We start from the raw sequence: 17,859 nt of genomic DNA, 5'->3' as shown, positions 1-17,859 counted from the left end.
TTCTCGCCCGCGCTATACATATCCGTTCACATGATCAGTATTTATTTGTCCACTGTGTTTGAGGTGGAGATTAGGAGGATTCTTTTTTTTAAACTGAATATGCACCGAAACAAAACAAATTGTCAAATGTTTGTATCATTATTCTCTATTAATTATGATTATTTTTCCTTCTTTTTTTTTATCATCCCCTTTGTGCGCTCATCCGTGTCCAGTTTCATATGCGGACCGTTGCTGTTACTGCTTTCATAATTTTTGTATTATTTGTACTTTTCCCGGTTAAAAAAAAAAAAAAAGGCTAATAATGAGGTATGTCTTATCTAGCTTTTGTGTGACCTTAGTGTTTATAGCTTCCAACAAAAAAAAAATTAGAAAAAGAAAATGGCCCTCTGAGTGGCCTGCAACTAAAGAAAATACTAGTTTGACAAGCTTGCTTTAAATAAGTGCCACACTGATCAGGCCACATTATAGGAAAGCATACATCAATAAAAAGTACACAGCAAGTTCATGGTTTTGAATCATCTCCAGTCGCGCTCCATGGTGTAAACCAGCAAATCAAGGCCATCACCATACAAAACGTTGATAATTGTTTTTCTGTGATAATATGCACCACCTTGTTGGCGCATTGTTTTGTTATGGTGATTGAGAGTTTGAACAGAAAGTCCTCCCAATGTCAATGGCCAATACAGCAGACAAACAAATACTGCTCACGTGCTTGAAAACCTATTATTCCAACTTCATGATGGGTAAAGTCCAGCTTAACATCTGTCATCTCATGACTCTAAGAAATTGCAATTGAGGATGTATTTTTATTTTTTTTTGTGGACTTTAGAATCACCTCTCCATGTTTCACTAACATGCCTTGACACGTAGACCACGTTACATCTTGTGACATGTTAGCCTGCAGTGTGCAGAAGCCACTTGCATCTTAACTGCTGCAAAACACTGTTATGCTTGGAATGTTTAAACAGATATACAGGTTGAGCTGCTTTTCTCATGGTAAAGGCGAAAGCTCAACTTATACCTTAAAGGCACACACACTTCTGACAGGACAAAACAAACAAAAGGATAGGTTGATTATAATGACACACTTCAAAATTTCACTAGCGAGCAAGACGTCTGCTCTAAAATGAAAGTTATTTATTAAGAGAGTGTTTAGTACAGTTTCTGACAGTAAATAAAGCCTCAAATGGACAAATGCATGCTGAACAAGCTTATGGTACAGCTTTAAATCAGAACTATGACAAAGGCATACAGAACCGGTAACCTATATATTTAAAAACACTTCAGGGACCAAGCTTAAACAAATGCAAACAGGATTTGCAGTGACAAAACAAACAACATTCCAGTATGAGAGACTTTGAAATCTTTTTCTCTTCACAAGTGGTGTGCCGGGATTCTAATCAAGGGTGAACACTCAGAACTCGGTGGCCCAGTGAGCTGAGAAATGCAGCACATGAGCGTGACTAATAATTTGTGCCACTGTTTCCAGGATATGAGGTCTGGTTTTGTCCTGTGTAGGGCTGGTAGGAGCCATAGCCCTGCTGACTGCTCCAATTTGACTGGTTTGACCAACCTGTGGAGGGAGATCACATTAGCACCTTGGAACAAGTCACTAACACAGGATACTTCAGGGTATTCAAACATTTAAAGAGGAAAATCAACCCAAACATATCTTTTTCAAGAATATATTCCCCGCAGGCCCACTAGTTGAAACACGGCATTCTGATCAATACTGCATTTGTGGAATGCGAGTTAAGCAGCAAAATCCGCCCCTTTTTTTTAGCCATGTCAGCGGGCGGCCATTTTGTCACTTCTGTCGACTGAAAATGACATCACAACTGCGCAGGGCTCAGGAAACAATCAATCACGGCTCAACTTCAGAAAACAGGTCAGCCGTGATTGGTCATTACCTGAGCAATTGTCATTTTCAGTCAACAAAATTAAAAAAATGGACGCCCCCAGAGAGTGCGAAAAACGGGTAGATTAACTCTTATTCCACAAGCACAGTATTTATCAGAATGTCTTGTTTCAACTAGTGGGCTCGCATAGAACATATTCTTGTTTGGGTTGACTTCCTCTTTAAAATTGGGCTGTCGGTAGCCTATTACTCACCATAGTTATTATACATTTGGGTCCCCACAGCTGTGCTGGGGTAAGCAGTGCTGTACATGGAATAGGTGCCTCCCTGTGCTGAAACCTCAGTCGGGCCTTGAGTCAGCATCTTCTTCTTTTCATCGCCGTAGCCGTAACTGTAGGGACTCTGTTGGTCAGCAGGCGGGGGCATGGACTTGTAACTTGCTGCTGTGCTTGTGCTGGTGCTGGTACTGGTACTGGTACTGGAGACGGGCGGGGAGGAGAAGGTGGTGACGCTCGTCTCTGGGTAAAATGTGCCGTAGCCAGTGTTGTCTCCTGTGCTGCCAGAATTGGCGGTGTCTGTGGCCTTGGTGGGAACTGTGGTTCCGGCTTCATTGTTACCATACAATTTATCTGGAAGAAAAGTATAGTGTCACGTTGAACAACATGCAGCAGGGTTTCAAATACAATGCTACCTTGACTTAAGAGTAACCGAGACATCAGAACTTTCAGAGTTATGAGACATTGCTTGGTCTGTATTTTTTACTGTGTGAATAATGAGCGAGATTCTGATACACTTTGTCCTTGAGATGGGAGTGACCCGACTTACAATTGTTTACACTCGATACAAGTTCGCTGTCAGAGTAAACATGAAACAAAGAGAATTCTTGTGTCGTAAAAAACAACCACACAGTCACACTTTATTTCTTTACATTGTCTTTCATTTTTTAAATATTTTGAAATTCAGTGCTATATTTCTTTCAAAAAACAAACTGATTAACGGCACCTCAATTTGTTTCGACAGGGAAAAGTGATTTAATATACATGTTAAATGGGTTACGAGCTTGTTCGTGGAATTTATTCATCTCTAAGTCAAGGCACTAGTGTAGAAAATGTCTCCATATAGCATTTTACATGTTCCCAACAGGGTGTGTTGAAACATGACACATTTGTTTTGGTTCGAAGAACTCAGGTGCCATTCATCCAATAGTGTGGTTTGTTTGCACACATGTGAATGGTATTAAATGGATGCTGGTGCACACCAAGATGGTCAAGCGGGGCTCAGCTTTCAAACATGAATGCAAAGCCAGTGCTAAAACGACAGCGGGATGCATAGAGAATCCAAGCACTCTTAATTCAATCCTCCATTGGCAAGGTGGTAAAACATACGTGGTTCCTTCTGTCAAGAGTTGCTCACTCAAGTATGAAACGTGTCAGAACTTCAATCACTTAAGTATGAAATGTGTCAGAACTTCAATCTCATTGGGGCATACAGTACATGCACCTGTGTGCGCAACCTCATCTCTAACGACATCTTCAAGACAACACCGTTGCTTTGGAAGCTTGAGTTTTGGGGCACAATACCCACCGACCAACCACAACAATTTGACTACCTGCACAAGCTGATTAGATGCAATAAAACAACAACAGCTGTGCTACATCCCAGTGGAGATGCCTGCCTGCATATGCTGTGTGAAAAACAAAACGTTTACAAATGAGTGCAAGCTCAATTTTCCCCTTCTGGAATTTCCATCAATGAAACAAAAAAAAAAAAAAAACTTAACACATTTGCAGTTGTGTAAAACTCTACTACATCATACAAATAATTGACTGATTTCAACACTCATTCAACTGAATGAGGCAAGCACAATATTAGAACGCCTCTCAAAATAATATAAGGTAGTTCTACACCACTGCAAACTACAAGTACTGTACAACCATGACAATGCCTTTGTAAATGCAACCCTTTTGATACACGCTTGTAGTGGCAGGTGGTCAGAATGCGCGACAGGTCCGCATAAAATGTCACAAACACAGTTACTGTTTGTCTTTACATACAGCTCTTCCCACATTGATTTTATGACTAAAGAACAACATTATTGTAAGCATGCCTATAAAATGTACATGAGTCAGCTTGTTTCGGGCGGTTAGTTTTCCGCAAAACAATATAGTTGGAAGTGAGAAAACCACATCGCATTGAACAAGACACGCTGACACCTAAGGAGACAAACAAGTGAGTATGTAATGCCTTCTCATCGTCTGGCATCGATATCAATTTACACATCGAATAGTCTTTTCTTGGAGAGCTATATCGTAGAAGCAAATGGCACATTTACAGTATGGACAAGTTAATTCAAATGTCTGTAGGATGACAGCAAAAATTGTACCCTTTCAAACTAAGCCATACCCTATCGAATGGTAAACCTTGGCTTTGTTGGTTGGTTGGCTACTGTTGAACAGTCAGACAGAGTCGAATCGTTCCCCTTTGAAATTGAACTGACCTTGAATTGTTTCGCGCTCCACGTATCGAGAACTGTATCGAATCGTCTTTTGTGGAGAGATGCACACCCCTATTAGTTAGTCATATGTGCTTCTGTAAATTTGACTTAGTGTCACAATCGAGCAATTTGCAGAGCACTGGGGTAAGAATGCTACTTACCTTCAGTGGTACAAAATACAAAATGAGTGAATACGAATTGATATACTTACGATAGCCTTTACTGGAGTTGCTCCCATAACTGTAGTTGGCTTTTAAAATAAAGGGAATATTTTCACCATCAGTCAATTCACACATGAGCTGTGCTAAGTATTTAAAAAAAAAAAAAGGGAGAGCATATAATTCCTTACTCTTGTTGTAAACAGGTCCTGAGGAATAGCCTCTGCCTCTGCCTCTCCCTCGACCTCTACCATGGCCCCAGTCAGGAGTTCCGGAATCTGAAGGGATTCCACGAATGGTTCCGAAACCGGGGATGTGCTGTTCAAAGCAAAACCACTGAGGATTCAACACTAATGCACATTATTCAATAATGTTGACTGAAAATGACATCACACACCCTCATAGCTCACCTTCAGAAAACAGGTGAGCCGTGATTGGTCATTCTCTGAGCCCTGAGGATCTGTGATGTCACGTTCAGTTGAAAGAAGTGACAAAATGGCCGCCCCCTGAGATGGCTCAAAATGGGTGGATTTTGCTGCTTAACTAATATTTCATATTAATCATATTGCCTTGTTTCAACTAGTGGGCCTGCATAGAACATATTCTTGAAAAAATGTTTGGGTTGACTTCCCTTTCAAGCCACTACTCAATGTTTTATAAGTGCAAAAATATGGAGTGCTCTTTTATCTAGTTCATTTACATATTGCAACATTTTTTTGTTGTTTATTTGGGGAATGCTGGAACAGATTCCCCCCATTGTTGGTTGCAACTTACCATGTCAGTGTAAGTCAACTTCTTTGATGTTCTCTTGGGCATGAGAGGTGTTTCTGGGAACAGCTTCTCCAGAGCGGCGAGGGCAGCGTAGGCCTTTGCCTCCTTCTTGTTCGACCCCCTCCCTTTGAACTTTTGTCCATCAACATCCACCTGGCAGACAGGGACAAGTGTGACGGCCCACGCTTGACATTTTAAGCATCAATGTGGATTGTGTGCGAGATGCTGTCGGATCACCTCCATGACGAAGCACTTCTCATGAGAGCCACCCGTCTCGGCAGATAGTTCGTACTTGAGACTGCGTCTTTTCTCATTCAACTCCATGACAGGGTTCTTCCCATTCTTGGTCAAAATAGGACCCTGACCACTCTGTTTACAACAGATGAACAGCATAGGAAAAAAAACCCCCAAAACTTTAGCCACGTCGCTTTGGTCATTTAAGTGAGCAAATATTTTGAAGAGATCACTGGCGAGGCAGAGCTCCAACATACATCCTCTGATGTGGTGGAAGCACTTGTAGAAGTTACTTCTTGGCTATCATCACTTTTAGACTCAGACTTGGAGTCTGAGCCTGTTGGGAGACCGAGATCTTGCAGGACCTATGACGTATAAAGAAGTAAAGCCGTTTTTAGCTGAGAGCTGTCTTTACTTTCTTTTCATAAAAAGAAACTTGCCTTGGTGGCGACGTTAAGCTTGGCTGTTCGTTTCGAGGGCCCAGTGGACTCGTAGGTTTTCCCATTTACATCTACAGCCATGCTGAATACCGGCTCGTGGACTGGACCTGTCTGAGAGGTGAGGCGGTAGTCCAGGCCCGGCCGGTACTGGTTCAGACGCATCACAGCGTTCATGCTCAAATCATCTGTCACTGGAGGAAAGACAGATCTTAGTCAATAACCAAAATGACCAAAAATGAATGAATGAATTTTGAAAGAATGTCTTTGATGTTTTTTTGGTAGAGTGCATGAACTGTGAAGATTACATGACTTGCGGGGAAACCGTTTCTGGAATTTGAGGAACTTCCTCTGTTTGCTATTCAATGAGGACCCATCCTTTCCTGTTGTCATTTCAGTGTAGGATCTCTTAACCGGTGGAGTGGGTCTGGCCCGGTCTACATGGTCTGGATTGAATAGAAAAAACAAACACAAAACAATGAACATACTGAAAATAAGAGGTACATTTTTGAATTGATATACAGTACAACAGAGTAAAATACCTGGGAAGATTTTTGCGTTGGCTCCTTGTACTTTCCATGGCCTGCCAGGTTTTGCTTCAATACCCAAAACTTTGTACATCATTCCAAAGGCACACAGTCTTAATGCCAACTATAGAAAGACAAAAATTAACAGAAAGAATTAGGGATGTCCAGACCACACTTTTTTGGCACCCGAGTCCGAGTTGTTGGTTTTAAGTATCTGCCATGCACCCCCACTCGTCTGTTTGTGGAATATGAATTAAGCAGCAAAATCCACTCTTTTTATCCATCTCAAGGGGCGGCCATTTTCCTACTTGCCGTCGACTGAAAATGACATCACAGTTACTCAAGGCTAAGGTAACGAACAGTCTCGAGTGGGGTCTGCATAGAACTTTTTTTTTTGTTTATTTGAAAGGGACAATACACATTAATGAACACTGGTACAATACCTGAGTAAATGAGCGTTTTTTTTAATTTTTATTGAAACTCTTAATGGGTTTTTAGCATAAAATTACATTTGATGACATTATATTTCACATTATATTTATGCTAATAAAGATTGAGCACAATACATTTCAATTAAAGTGTATTTTCAATTAATATAATACATTAATACATTTTATTTTTGGGGATCCAGATGGCACCAATTTGGCGGAATGGTCTATATAAGCTTTAACATAGAATGAGGTTGCATTTGAGTTGAGTCATTTGGACGTGTCACAATTGATAACCTGTTGATAATTGTTACCAAATAGACTAAAAAAATACAACCCTTTCAGACATGGAAGACGTTTGTCCGTGTTCTCCAGCTGTTAGGGGTGTAACAGTACACGTGGATGTATGAATACGTTTCGGTATTGCATGTTCGGTTCGGTCCAGTCCACCTATTAGCGCGAGCTAACGCACGGGCGCTATTGACTGTTGCACGTGGGAGAGGAGGGTGGCGGCACTAAAGAGGAGCCAGGATGCCAGAAGCCGTGATACATCATACATGCATGGATAAATGGCATTATTATGGCATACGCAGACAAGCCAGAGCTCGAAGGTCCCCCGTACACTGCGGTTTCCTGTTTGGGAACATTCTAGGTTTCCTGTTAAAATCGCCGATGGGGCAAGCTCCGTGTACAAGTCCCAAAGTTGTGTGCCGACATTGCTACATGGGATCGGCGGCTATGCTGTAGCTAGCACGTCTAACATAATAGCACTTAAAACGACATCATCCGACTTGGAATGGTTTTTTTTGCAAGCAGTATTTTTTAGCAAAAAAAGTACAACAGCTCTGTTCTTCATTCTCTGCTGTTTCTCTCGCTAGCCGTACGATGCATTCAGGAACCTCGGATACATCACAACTCAGCAAAACACAAATCCGACCACAACACAGATAACCCAATTCGTTACAATATGCTGTTGAAGATTTCAATGCCTAAAAAGTGTAAATACAATAATTTCATAAAGACTTTAACTTTATTGTATTTCGTTATAAAAAGCATTTTAATACAGTTAGCAATAATTGTAACTGTTGTTATTGTATTTTTTTTTCCATCACAAAAAGTATGCACTATAATGACAACTTGTCTTTAACTTCAATACTTAGATGTGTCATAGGCTGTTGCTGCTGAGTGTTTAAAGATTTCAGTGTCTTAATAATTTACAAAATTAAGAGATCTTTATTGTTAGTGTATATTTTATTTTAGTGTAATTTCTTAGAATGTCACCCAAATGGTTCGCTTTTAATTTTTTTTCTAAAAAAACATGTACTATTTACTTGTCATCTTTTCAAAATACACATACTTTTTTTAAAAATCATTTTTTGTACCGAAAATATACCGAACCGAAGTTTGCAAGAAACCGAACCGAAATGCGATTTAGCGTAACGTTACACCCCTACCAGCTATGCGTTTTGTCTCATCAGTCGTTTCCATCCAACATTAAGAGCTAGCGTTCAAATGTCAAACACCCACACCCTCATCAGTTGGCATAAGCTTTCTAAAAAATATAGTGCCATTATTAGATGATGAGATGCATGAATATACACTTTTTAACTTCGATATGCAAACTCGTTTTACCTGAGCACTCTGAGTTGTGTCTTCACGCTGTTGTAGGGTGAGACTTCCAAGGACATCAACGGGTTCCTTCTCACAGGGATCTTTAATTCCAGGACCGTCTATGCACAAATGCAAAGTCAAATTAGCATAGCCAATGTCATTCTAGAGATCACAAAGAACAATTCAGACAATTCAAAATCTTACCGGCCAAGAGGATTCCAGAAGCAAGGCACTCAAGAACCCTGCGGAAAGCCTCGCCTGGACCCAGTGGCCTCTCAGATGTACTGATGGCCTTCTCTGCAAGCAATTCAAGAGGCTATGCAGGAACAGAGCAGAGGACCACAATGCACTCAAAGCAAAGATCGCCGCCAATGCTAAACTCTTAAAGCGGAAATCAACCCAAACATATTTTTTTCCAAAATATGTTCCCAGCAGGCCCACTAATTGAAACACGGCATTAATATTGCGTTTGTGGAATATGAGTTAAGCAGCAAAATGCACCCCTTTTTAGCCATTACAGGGGTTGGCCATTTTGTCACTTCTGTGAACTGAAAATGACATCACAACTGCTCAGGACTCAGATAACAACCAATCACGGCTCAGCTTCAGAAAACAGATCAACCGTGATTGGTCGTTACCTGAGCCCTGGGAACATATTCTTGAAAAAAAATATGTTTGGGTTGACTTCCGCTTGAAAGAAGGTTTGCTGAAGGTCAAAATGTGTTTTGTTGAACAACACAAAAAAATTCATTGCGATCAGCTATCTTTGTTGTTTACATTGAACCGGAATGCTTTGAGGTTGCAACTGGTACAATCTTTGTGGGATTTTGCCCGTGGTGGACATCGAAGCAGGAAGAGCTTGCTTGTTCGCTCTCGCTCGCTCTCTCTCTCCCTCTTTCTCTCTCTCTCTCTCTCTTTCCCTCTCACTCACACGAACAGAGTGATGCATTCATGAACTGGGACATTCAACACAAAAATGACATTTGTCACTCATCAGCATCACATAACAATAACACCCATAATTAAGGTTGTTGCAATATATTACGTTATATTGCAAAAAAAGTTCGTCCTTTTTTTGTTCCAGGTGCATACCAAATTTTGATTGTGTAGATCAATTTATTACTTTTAAATTATGCATACTAGTGAATAAAAACAAAACCTTTTGGATAAAGATTAAAGTAAGACAAAATTAAAAACCAATCCAAGTGTTTATTTTAGTTTTCTTTTGCGCAGTGCATTTTCCCAATTTTGCCCTCTGATTTCACTACCTTCTATGTTAAAATCCGACTTTAGGCTGCCTACAGGTGGACTTCATTTCATTTCAATTATGCGACTTTTGAAGGTAAATGGACACAAACGATTTTTAGGGACTTCATAACATTAGGGGGGGAATAGATATGCACGTGCCAATTTTCTTTTTAATTATTTATTCCCCAGATATATACATTCATCATTTCACTTCAAAACTTAAAGACTACTTTGGGTGAAACCATCAAAGAATATTCAGATTCAAAACAATTCAATTACAGGTTGTATTGTACCAAAATAGGTTGAAAATAAAGCCAAGCGGGTAAATACATCTGCAAGGCATCGTACTATATTATTCAGAAGTGTGCTTACCCATCCTGAGAGTGGTGCCCAAGTAGGAACACGGATACACAAATCCCTCAAGACCCGGATCACAACAACGGCAGACTTCAGGTTATTGACCTTGGCCTGGAGACACAAATAAGGTAGTCGAGTTAAAGCTGCATCGTCTCCATTCTTTTACTCATTTCTTCCAAAGACCAAGAGCAAAGCACAGAGAGGCAAGAAAATCACTGTGAAATGAACGGTAAGGTTAGGATGCGCTGACAGTTGAGATTTAAAAAAAAAAAAAAGAAAGAAAAAAAAAAAAGAACAGCTAGGTCTGTAATTTGGTATGAAGGAGCAGTTCATTTCTCATCACTTCAACTAGTCAAAACGACACTTAAAAAAGATGAGCGACTATAACAACTGACACTCAAAATGTTTGTTTTTCTCCTTAGGGAGAGAAAATCAAAGGCATTCAAAGATACAGTTGAACGTTACGTACAAATAATGACGTGAATGCAAACCTGGAACCACTTGGCGTGGCGGAGAGACGCCAAGGAACTTAGGCATTTCTGTCTGTCCAGAACATCCGGCAGATCGTTGTCTGTTTGCGATTCTACTGACGAGGTGGAGTAAGAAGAAAAGGTACAGTTTGACCAAGGGGGTTGATTCTGTCTTGCAGCTTAGGGAGCAGCAGCCTTCCACAAACCCGGAGCAGCAGGGAGAGGAGGTCTAATAGCCATAAGACCATCTTTGAGTAAAATGGTCACTTATCATTAACAGTGCCAATGGAATTGGGCCATCCTGACATGCTTTTGCTCACACATGGCAGACTAGGTTTCTGGTGTGAAATTGCTTCAAAGACCCCCTTCCCTTAGCTCAGTGGCTCGGGTGGGCTGCTTTCCCCCCATCCTGAGACAGCATGTCCAGTTGGTCAAAGGTCCAGCCGTCCTAAAAAAAAAAACTTGACAAACTGCAAGTCAATCAATGGTAAAGCACAAGCAAAACCTCCACGTCTGCTCTACTCTGCAGCAAAACTGATGGCAGGACAGTGTGGACGCTACCTGGCCTTTGTTTAGTAAACACTGTGGCTCAATGACTACACTAGTATTAAGAAAAAAAAAATACATATCAAACATCCAGCAGGAAGAGTAATGGCCACAGAACTGCGCGAGAATTGCTAAAATGGCAGTTATCTCGAGTAAAAAATGTTTCTTTGTCAAAGTAGAACTTCATGGTCGCAGATGATATGCCTCAGCCGAAACCCCCCATTTCTTTATGATGCACCATGAAAGAACGTTTTTCCCCCCTACACAGCTGCATGTTGTGCAACAGTTTCCATGTCTTATGTAAAATTGGTTTCTAGTTTCATATTTATTTCTTTTTAAGTTCCAGCATTTCTTAACATGGGCAAAAGGAGAAACCATTACATTTTTGGTCACTATTTAAATTGATTTCATGAGAGATGGCTGACATGTCCTTGTCAATTAGTTTTTTTTTCTTTTTGCAGTTGGTTGCCAATTTGTAATCTGCATAACCACATTTGTTTTCACACATCTACAGAAACATTTACATTTAAAGTCTCACGCAAAATAGGAGTTGGGAGGCTGAGACTGCACAGGAGGCCACATGGGGTGCCCAAGTGTGAATGAGTTATTAATCAGGGTCAGCCTGGTTCCTTTTAGGCACCATACATTCTGGAGCTAAAGCATAGCCTCTTTTTTTTTCTCTCTCTCATTGGCAGCAGCAGCAGCACACAATATTGCTGCTTCTAACTTACAACTGCATTAACAGCCCAAAGTGTATCACTGTTTCATAAACTGTACCAGAACTAGAATATCTCGTTGTGTAAGGATTCAACTTCCAGACCGGTCCAAACAATTCAATTCACCTGAACTGAACCTGAACTTCAAAAATAAGAATGATTCATGCTTCACATTGCTGATGCTCTACCAAAACTCTCAGGGTCCAATTTTGGTAATCAGTTTTGCTGCAGTGAGCGCAGATGCACACCTTCAGCATCAAGGACATGCAGAGCGCGCTGGGGAGACGTTACAATTAAGTTGTTTTTTTAAATAAAGAAGTGAGGCATTGTCATCAACCTGTGAAACATTAACAACTTGCCTGTTGTTTGAATGACTATGTCAGTGCAACAGTCCAGGATGAGCACACACCCATCTGACCTGTGTTAGAACTTGCCTATTGTACACTCACTGTCTTCTTGAGCCTCCGCTCTGACTTGAGGAGATGTGAGATGGAGGGTGAGAGTTAGAGCCAAGGCCTTGGTGCTTTCCACCATGATGGCTGCATCTTTTGGACAAGGGCTCACCGTGTACAAGCCGGCTGACTCAATCTGTTGCAAAGAGGAACAACACTTCAGGCCGGGGATGGGCAATTTACATGACGAAGGGATCACATAAAACAGTGCACTTCCTAACCAGTGATGTCTGCCATCTAGTGGTGAATGGCGAAAGAAGAAGAAGCAGCCAAAATCGAAATCTTGATTACATTTTGATTAATCATCCAGCACTAGGGTAGGGAGAATAACGGTTTGTGCATCGTGTCATTGAAGAAATTTGAATTTAACTGCTATATGCATCTAAATGATGATTTCACATGTAATTAAAAAGCTGTTCATCCATGCTGTTGCTGTTGTACCTCTAACTGGGCTCGGAGACTCTCTGCCACCTGGTTTAGCATTGTGATGGTTGGCTTGTTGTGACAAAGCAGCACCAGTTCCAGGTTCAGGTCTCCTTTGAGCAAAAGTCCCTTGGCCAGCAGGCCCACCCTCATGATGCCATGCATTACATGTTTTTGTGCATTAGCACTTTCAACAAAAGAAAGAGGAAACAAGTTAAAAGAGCAGAGGACTAATGCCATGTGTACCAATTGGGAATATAGCATTGGGGTTACTTACCTTTTGGCCTCTTGAGTTCCTTTATTCGGGGCATCCATTTTCTCAGACACAGCCTTTAATGCACACTCCACATGAGAGACAATTGTCTGCACCGCCTCTAGCTCCTCTGCTGAGGGGTATATTTCAGAGTGTTTGGCCATCACACGACGATCGTTTGGCCCTGAGTGTATCTGGTTGTGCGAGGCGACCTTTGGTTTGAAAGGGGGAGAGGGGAAAATACAAACTTTTTGTGAAACACAAATCATAAATGAATAATTATCAATCATCTATTCATTAGTTTCTTTTACAATAAAACACTATTAATGTTCGGAGTCAATGGCAAGCTGCAGCCAATCCCGGCTGACTAAGAGCGAGAGGCAAATGATCCCAGGCCAAAAAGTCTCAAGTACTGTTGTGGTGGGTGAATGTAAGAATTTGTAAAGCGCTTTTGGCATAATATGGTCGCAATATAAGTGCACATCATTTACTATTCGTGTAGGCGCTTTTCCATTAGCCCCGCTTCACACGGAGAAGGCCTCGCTTGGCCCTGGATGTTCGCTTTTCCATTACTTGTTTCATGGTTGAGCAGTTCCAGTGGAAACATTTTTTCAGAGCCATGTCGGAGGTGGTTCTAAAGTGCCGGCCATCTAGCTATTTCATCCATGATACGTATGAAATTGTAAACATGGTTCAACATTGTTATAAAACACAAAATGTGTTAAGCCCGGAAATAGATTTTTCTTCTATGTAAAAGCTTCTGTACAGTTCATGCGCTGGACTTTGCAAGATACTTGCCCCTGTTGACCCATTAAGGCCTAAAAGGCCTGGCTCAACAGCTCCCCAAAACCTAAGGTCGTCTTTGGAATTAACCTTGAAAACCTGAAGTTTTCCCAGAAATGCAACACCTACAAAATAATTAATATCCCAGACCCTGTAGCAGAAAGAAACATAATTCCAAAAGATTTTGAGACCTTAGACATGTGGCTTGCACACAGGCCCGAGTTTATTAATCTTTACTGTTTCAATCGAAGATGTAAAAATAAAGTGTAAGTGTAAGAGAAGCACTATTTTTAATTTTGAAAATCGAGTGGTAATTACCATCCTCTATTTTGTTACAAAGACGTCGATATTGTCATTGTCTACAAACATGTATCTTAACTATATATCACGTTCGACTGGTTACACTGGTTCAAAGTCCACAAGCGCATCGTCTATATCACTGCCGTTACTCATTTCAAAGCTCCCGCGATCGATGGCGTCCGGCATTATGACTCGAAAGACCATCACGTATATATTCTGATGCATTTCATTGGTTAAGAGAACAAAAATTGGATAAAAACAGAAAATGACGTATACGCTCTCCAGGCTTTAAGCGTAGAAAGACGCAACTGCGCTCCAGGCTTTAAGGGTAGAAAGACGGTTATGCACCCCAATCCTTAATGGGTTAAAGTGTTATGACAAGCTGCAAGCTTGCACAGTACAGTTGATCCCACCCCGACCCCGTTGCGCCTGCCCTGTTGCATTGGGAAATCAACAAAGGCCGTGTGGCGTAGTGCCGGGCATAGCGGAGTGGTGTGGGGCTATTTGAGACTAAAGGAAAAGCATCAATGGTTTATTCTTTGTGTAGGAAGGATGGGATCAAGTCCACTGAAAATGCTCCTCACTTGCCCCGTGAGTTGGTATAGGCTCAAGCTTCTGGGAGAAGTGTTTTAAGAAAATAGATGGACAAACAATAGCCAGTTGAGGTGCAATGATAATTTCATTCATCAACAACTAATCGATCAAATTGAGGAATATTTTTGATAATCATTTAGAGACCCTGTTTAATTGAAAATGTTTTTTTTCCATTTGATTGACAAAATAATTGACGGATTGATTGATTATTAAAATAAATGTTGGTTGCAGCCCTACTGGCTAGTTGTGTGAAATTATTTATTTATTATTTTTTTTTATTTATTTACATTAGGCTAGCTGAATCACGCAATATCCACAAAGAATTGGGAAGTGGAAAATTAGAACTAACATTTAGGAATTGCACCAAAACAAGGTACATGCAACAGGTTACAAAACAGCAGAAGGAAAATGTTGATTCTATCAACAGCTTTGAGGAAGCAGAATGCATAGCTTAACACAAGATTTGGGGTGATAATGTATTTGAGGTGACAAATAAAAGAGGAACCTTATTATATTGATTATCATCAGCTGTCTCCATTGTAGAAATGTAGTCATGGTAATTTCTCAGCTCCTCTTCGTAACACCGGCAGTCATACCAGTAACGCAGTTCCTCATATCTGCAAGATGTAGATGTGAGAGCCAATAAAACAGAATCTGCAGACTCTGAGCTTTGCAAGCAATACACAGTCAATATGGTCGCAGTGTATTGGTCAAGTGGGAGAATGGATTTATCACACTCATCACACTCAGCTTGTACCAGTTGCAACCTCAAAGCATTCCGGTTCAATGTAAACAACAAAGATGGCTGATCGCAATGATTTTTGTTGTTCAACAAAACATATTTTGACCTTCAGCAAACCTTTCTTCAAGTGGAAGTCAAGCCGAACATATTTTTTTCAAGAACATATTCCCAGCAGGCCCACTAGTTGAACCACGGCATTCTGATTAATTTTGCGTTTGTGGAATATAAGTTAACCAGCAAAATGCACTTGTTTTTAGCCATCTCTGGGGTGGCCATTTTGTCTTCTGTCGACTGAAAATGACATCACAACTGTTCACAACGACCAATCACGGCTGACCTGTTTTCTGAACCTGAGCCGTGATTGGTCGTTGTGAGCAGTTGTGATGTCATTTTCAGTCGACAGAAGACAAAATGGCCGCTCCCAGAGATGGCTATAACTGAGTGGATCAACACTTATTCCACAAACGCACAATTTATCAGAATGGCCTGTTTCAACAAGTGGGCTTGCATAGAACATATTCTTAAAAAAATCTTTGCGTTGACTTCCCCTTTCATAATTTGCTTGCTTTATCTATCCATCCATCCATCCATCCATCATCTACCGCTTGTCAAAGGTCGGGTTGCGGAGGCAGAAGCTTCAGCAGAGAAGCCCAGACTTCTCTCTCTAATTCATTTTACTTGTATAAATTAAGGAATATTTTATCTTAAGCATTTCACACATTTAACTGAATAACTATATGCAGGGAAATAGTGGCATGTCTTCACCAAGTCAGTCCAAATCACCTTATTTTTTGTAAAGTTATGCGAATTACTAAATTAATGATCTTGTAAATTATATGTTGCCATTCGTTGTTTGCGTCTCCATGACGGTCGCCATTGTCGAGTGATGTGATGAGATTGAAGCTACTCGGTATTTTTTCTCTAAATCCGCGAATCGGACCTCCCAGGTCAAATTGACGTTACGGTGCACGTTTCCTGGTCGGAGGTGCCAAAATTACGAATTCCCACCTTTCTCGAAGGCAGCATTAGAAACGAGGTGATTATGGTGGGACCCTTAGCGGGGTCGTGCGTTTGATTGTATTGATGCTAATCACCATGCACAACATTTTATTGCAGTGATCTTTCACAGAAAAAACACACGATATCAAAACATTTTTAGTGTACCTGTCAAATTCGTGCGGTAGTAACCGGTGGCCTTGTTGGATGAGGTTGTCCCAGTGCAGAAGCTCGTCATAAGCCTGGTGTTCGTCCCATCTAGCCGCCATGCTATTACGTCTCCCAGATCGAAGCTACAATGGCCACCTATGTTGAAAACTCTTCTTCCTTTATTCCAAAGGCAGTGCTTGTTCGGTCGTATAACTGCTGTGTAAATAAAAACATCAATGGTTCCGTGTGTGTTTATTTGATTAAAGGCATACTTCAAACATATATTATACTTAAAAACTAGCTAGGCTAGCGTTTGTAGCACTGGCGTTGCTGGCTAATTGTGATCATGGTTATCGTGGTGAAATTGCTATATAATACAGCAATTTATCATGAAATCATTGCCGCATCACTAAAACAATCGCACCTTCCTCCGTGTATGGACTGCTTACCTTATCAACAAAAGAAAAGCGGATTTATAATGTCGACCTTTCTGACGGAAACGTCGCCACCTTTTTGTCGTTAGCAACTGATGACGCGTCGCTTACATTGGACGTCACCAACCAGCGCGCTTGTCTGAAACAGTCTAGAGCGAGAGATTGGCATTTTTTACGATATTGTCAAAAATATTGTTGCTAACAACATCTCCACTTGACACGTTCAGAGTAAATAACTAGCGAGCTCTGACCAAACGACGTGAAGAAAACACAAAAGAAGACAACTATCATACCGTGGCTATTACGTTACAGGTGACGCGTCTCCTATTGTAGAACACCTTTGGTTGCGTCTCCGCCATTTCGGATAAAGGTGACCTGTTGTGGTTATCATACATTTATGATAGCGGAAACAAGCAGCGTTCTATTTCAGCAAGATTAGATATAATATAAACAAGTTAATACCTCAATAAAATAACGCGTGGCTTCAAATTCGCCGCATCAGAACGAACATACAAATAGGAACCAAGGCTATCCCAATGCTGCATTTAAGGAAAGTTGGAAGTCGGATTTTTCCGACGTCCGACTAGGAAAATTGAACAAACGCCTCTTTCAAATGGGAGGTCCGAGATGCGAAGTCGGTAAATAAAATGAAGACCCCGAGTTCACTGACCGACTTCACTCGACAATGGCGACCCCCACGGACACACCGACCGTGAATGGCAAAACAATATTATAAAATAAACATTTATCATCACAATTTAGTTTGACATAATTCCACGTAACATAACGTTATTTGCGCTGATTGCGTGAAGATATGCCGTTATCTCCCTGCGTGAAGTTATTTGGTGAAATTAATGAAACGCTTTGAAGATATTCC

General features: G+C 40.8%; 1 protein-coding gene across 11 annotated transcripts; it reads right to left on the bottom strand.

Moving 5' to 3' along the window:
* Positions 1 to 1,095: 1,095 nt before the first annotated feature.
* LOC147145770 (spermatid perinuclear RNA-binding protein-like) lies at positions 1,096 to 17,574 on the bottom strand. 11 transcript variants are annotated; one of them, XM_086032783.1, is made up of 23 exons: positions 17,445 to 17,574; positions 17,276 to 17,357; positions 16,998 to 17,131; positions 16,567 to 16,764; positions 15,166 to 15,277; positions 13,008 to 13,195; positions 12,749 to 12,917; positions 12,305 to 12,443; positions 10,615 to 10,709; positions 10,139 to 10,234; positions 8,723 to 8,834; positions 8,540 to 8,637; positions 6,495 to 6,603; positions 6,261 to 6,398; positions 5,956 to 6,146; positions 5,773 to 5,880; positions 5,519 to 5,650; positions 5,285 to 5,434; positions 4,921 to 5,025; positions 4,702 to 4,828; positions 4,564 to 4,602; positions 2,113 to 2,487; positions 1,096 to 1,573 (listed from the first exon to the last, which is right to left on the bottom strand). In XM_086032783.1, exons 4-23 carry the CDS (start codon positions 16,665 to 16,667, stop codon positions 1,464 to 1,466), a joined length of 2,694 nt encoding a protein of 897 aa, XP_085888909.1. In that variant the 5' UTR covers positions 16,668 to 16,764; positions 16,998 to 17,131; positions 17,276 to 17,357; positions 17,445 to 17,574; the 3' UTR covers positions 1,096 to 1,463. The 11 variants fall into 11 exon arrangements, with proteins under 11 accessions (XP_085888909.1, XP_085888906.1, XP_085888904.1 ...); XM_086032780.1 differs by having other exon boundaries at positions 12,290 to 12,443; positions 16,567 to 16,761; XM_086032778.1 differs by having other exon boundaries at positions 12,290 to 12,443; positions 17,445 to 17,573.
* Between the last annotated feature and the right edge of the window lie 285 nt (positions 17,575 to 17,859).

Source organism: Filicampus tigris, chromosome 6 (genome assembly GCF_054856515.1).
Source record: "Filicampus tigris isolate MCC_2025a chromosome 6, RoL_Ftig_1.0, whole genome shotgun sequence".
Classification (NCBI taxonomy): domain Eukaryota; kingdom Metazoa; phylum Chordata; class Actinopteri; order Syngnathiformes; family Syngnathidae; genus Filicampus; species Filicampus tigris.
This window is presented reverse-complemented; position numbering and strand designations above follow the sequence as displayed.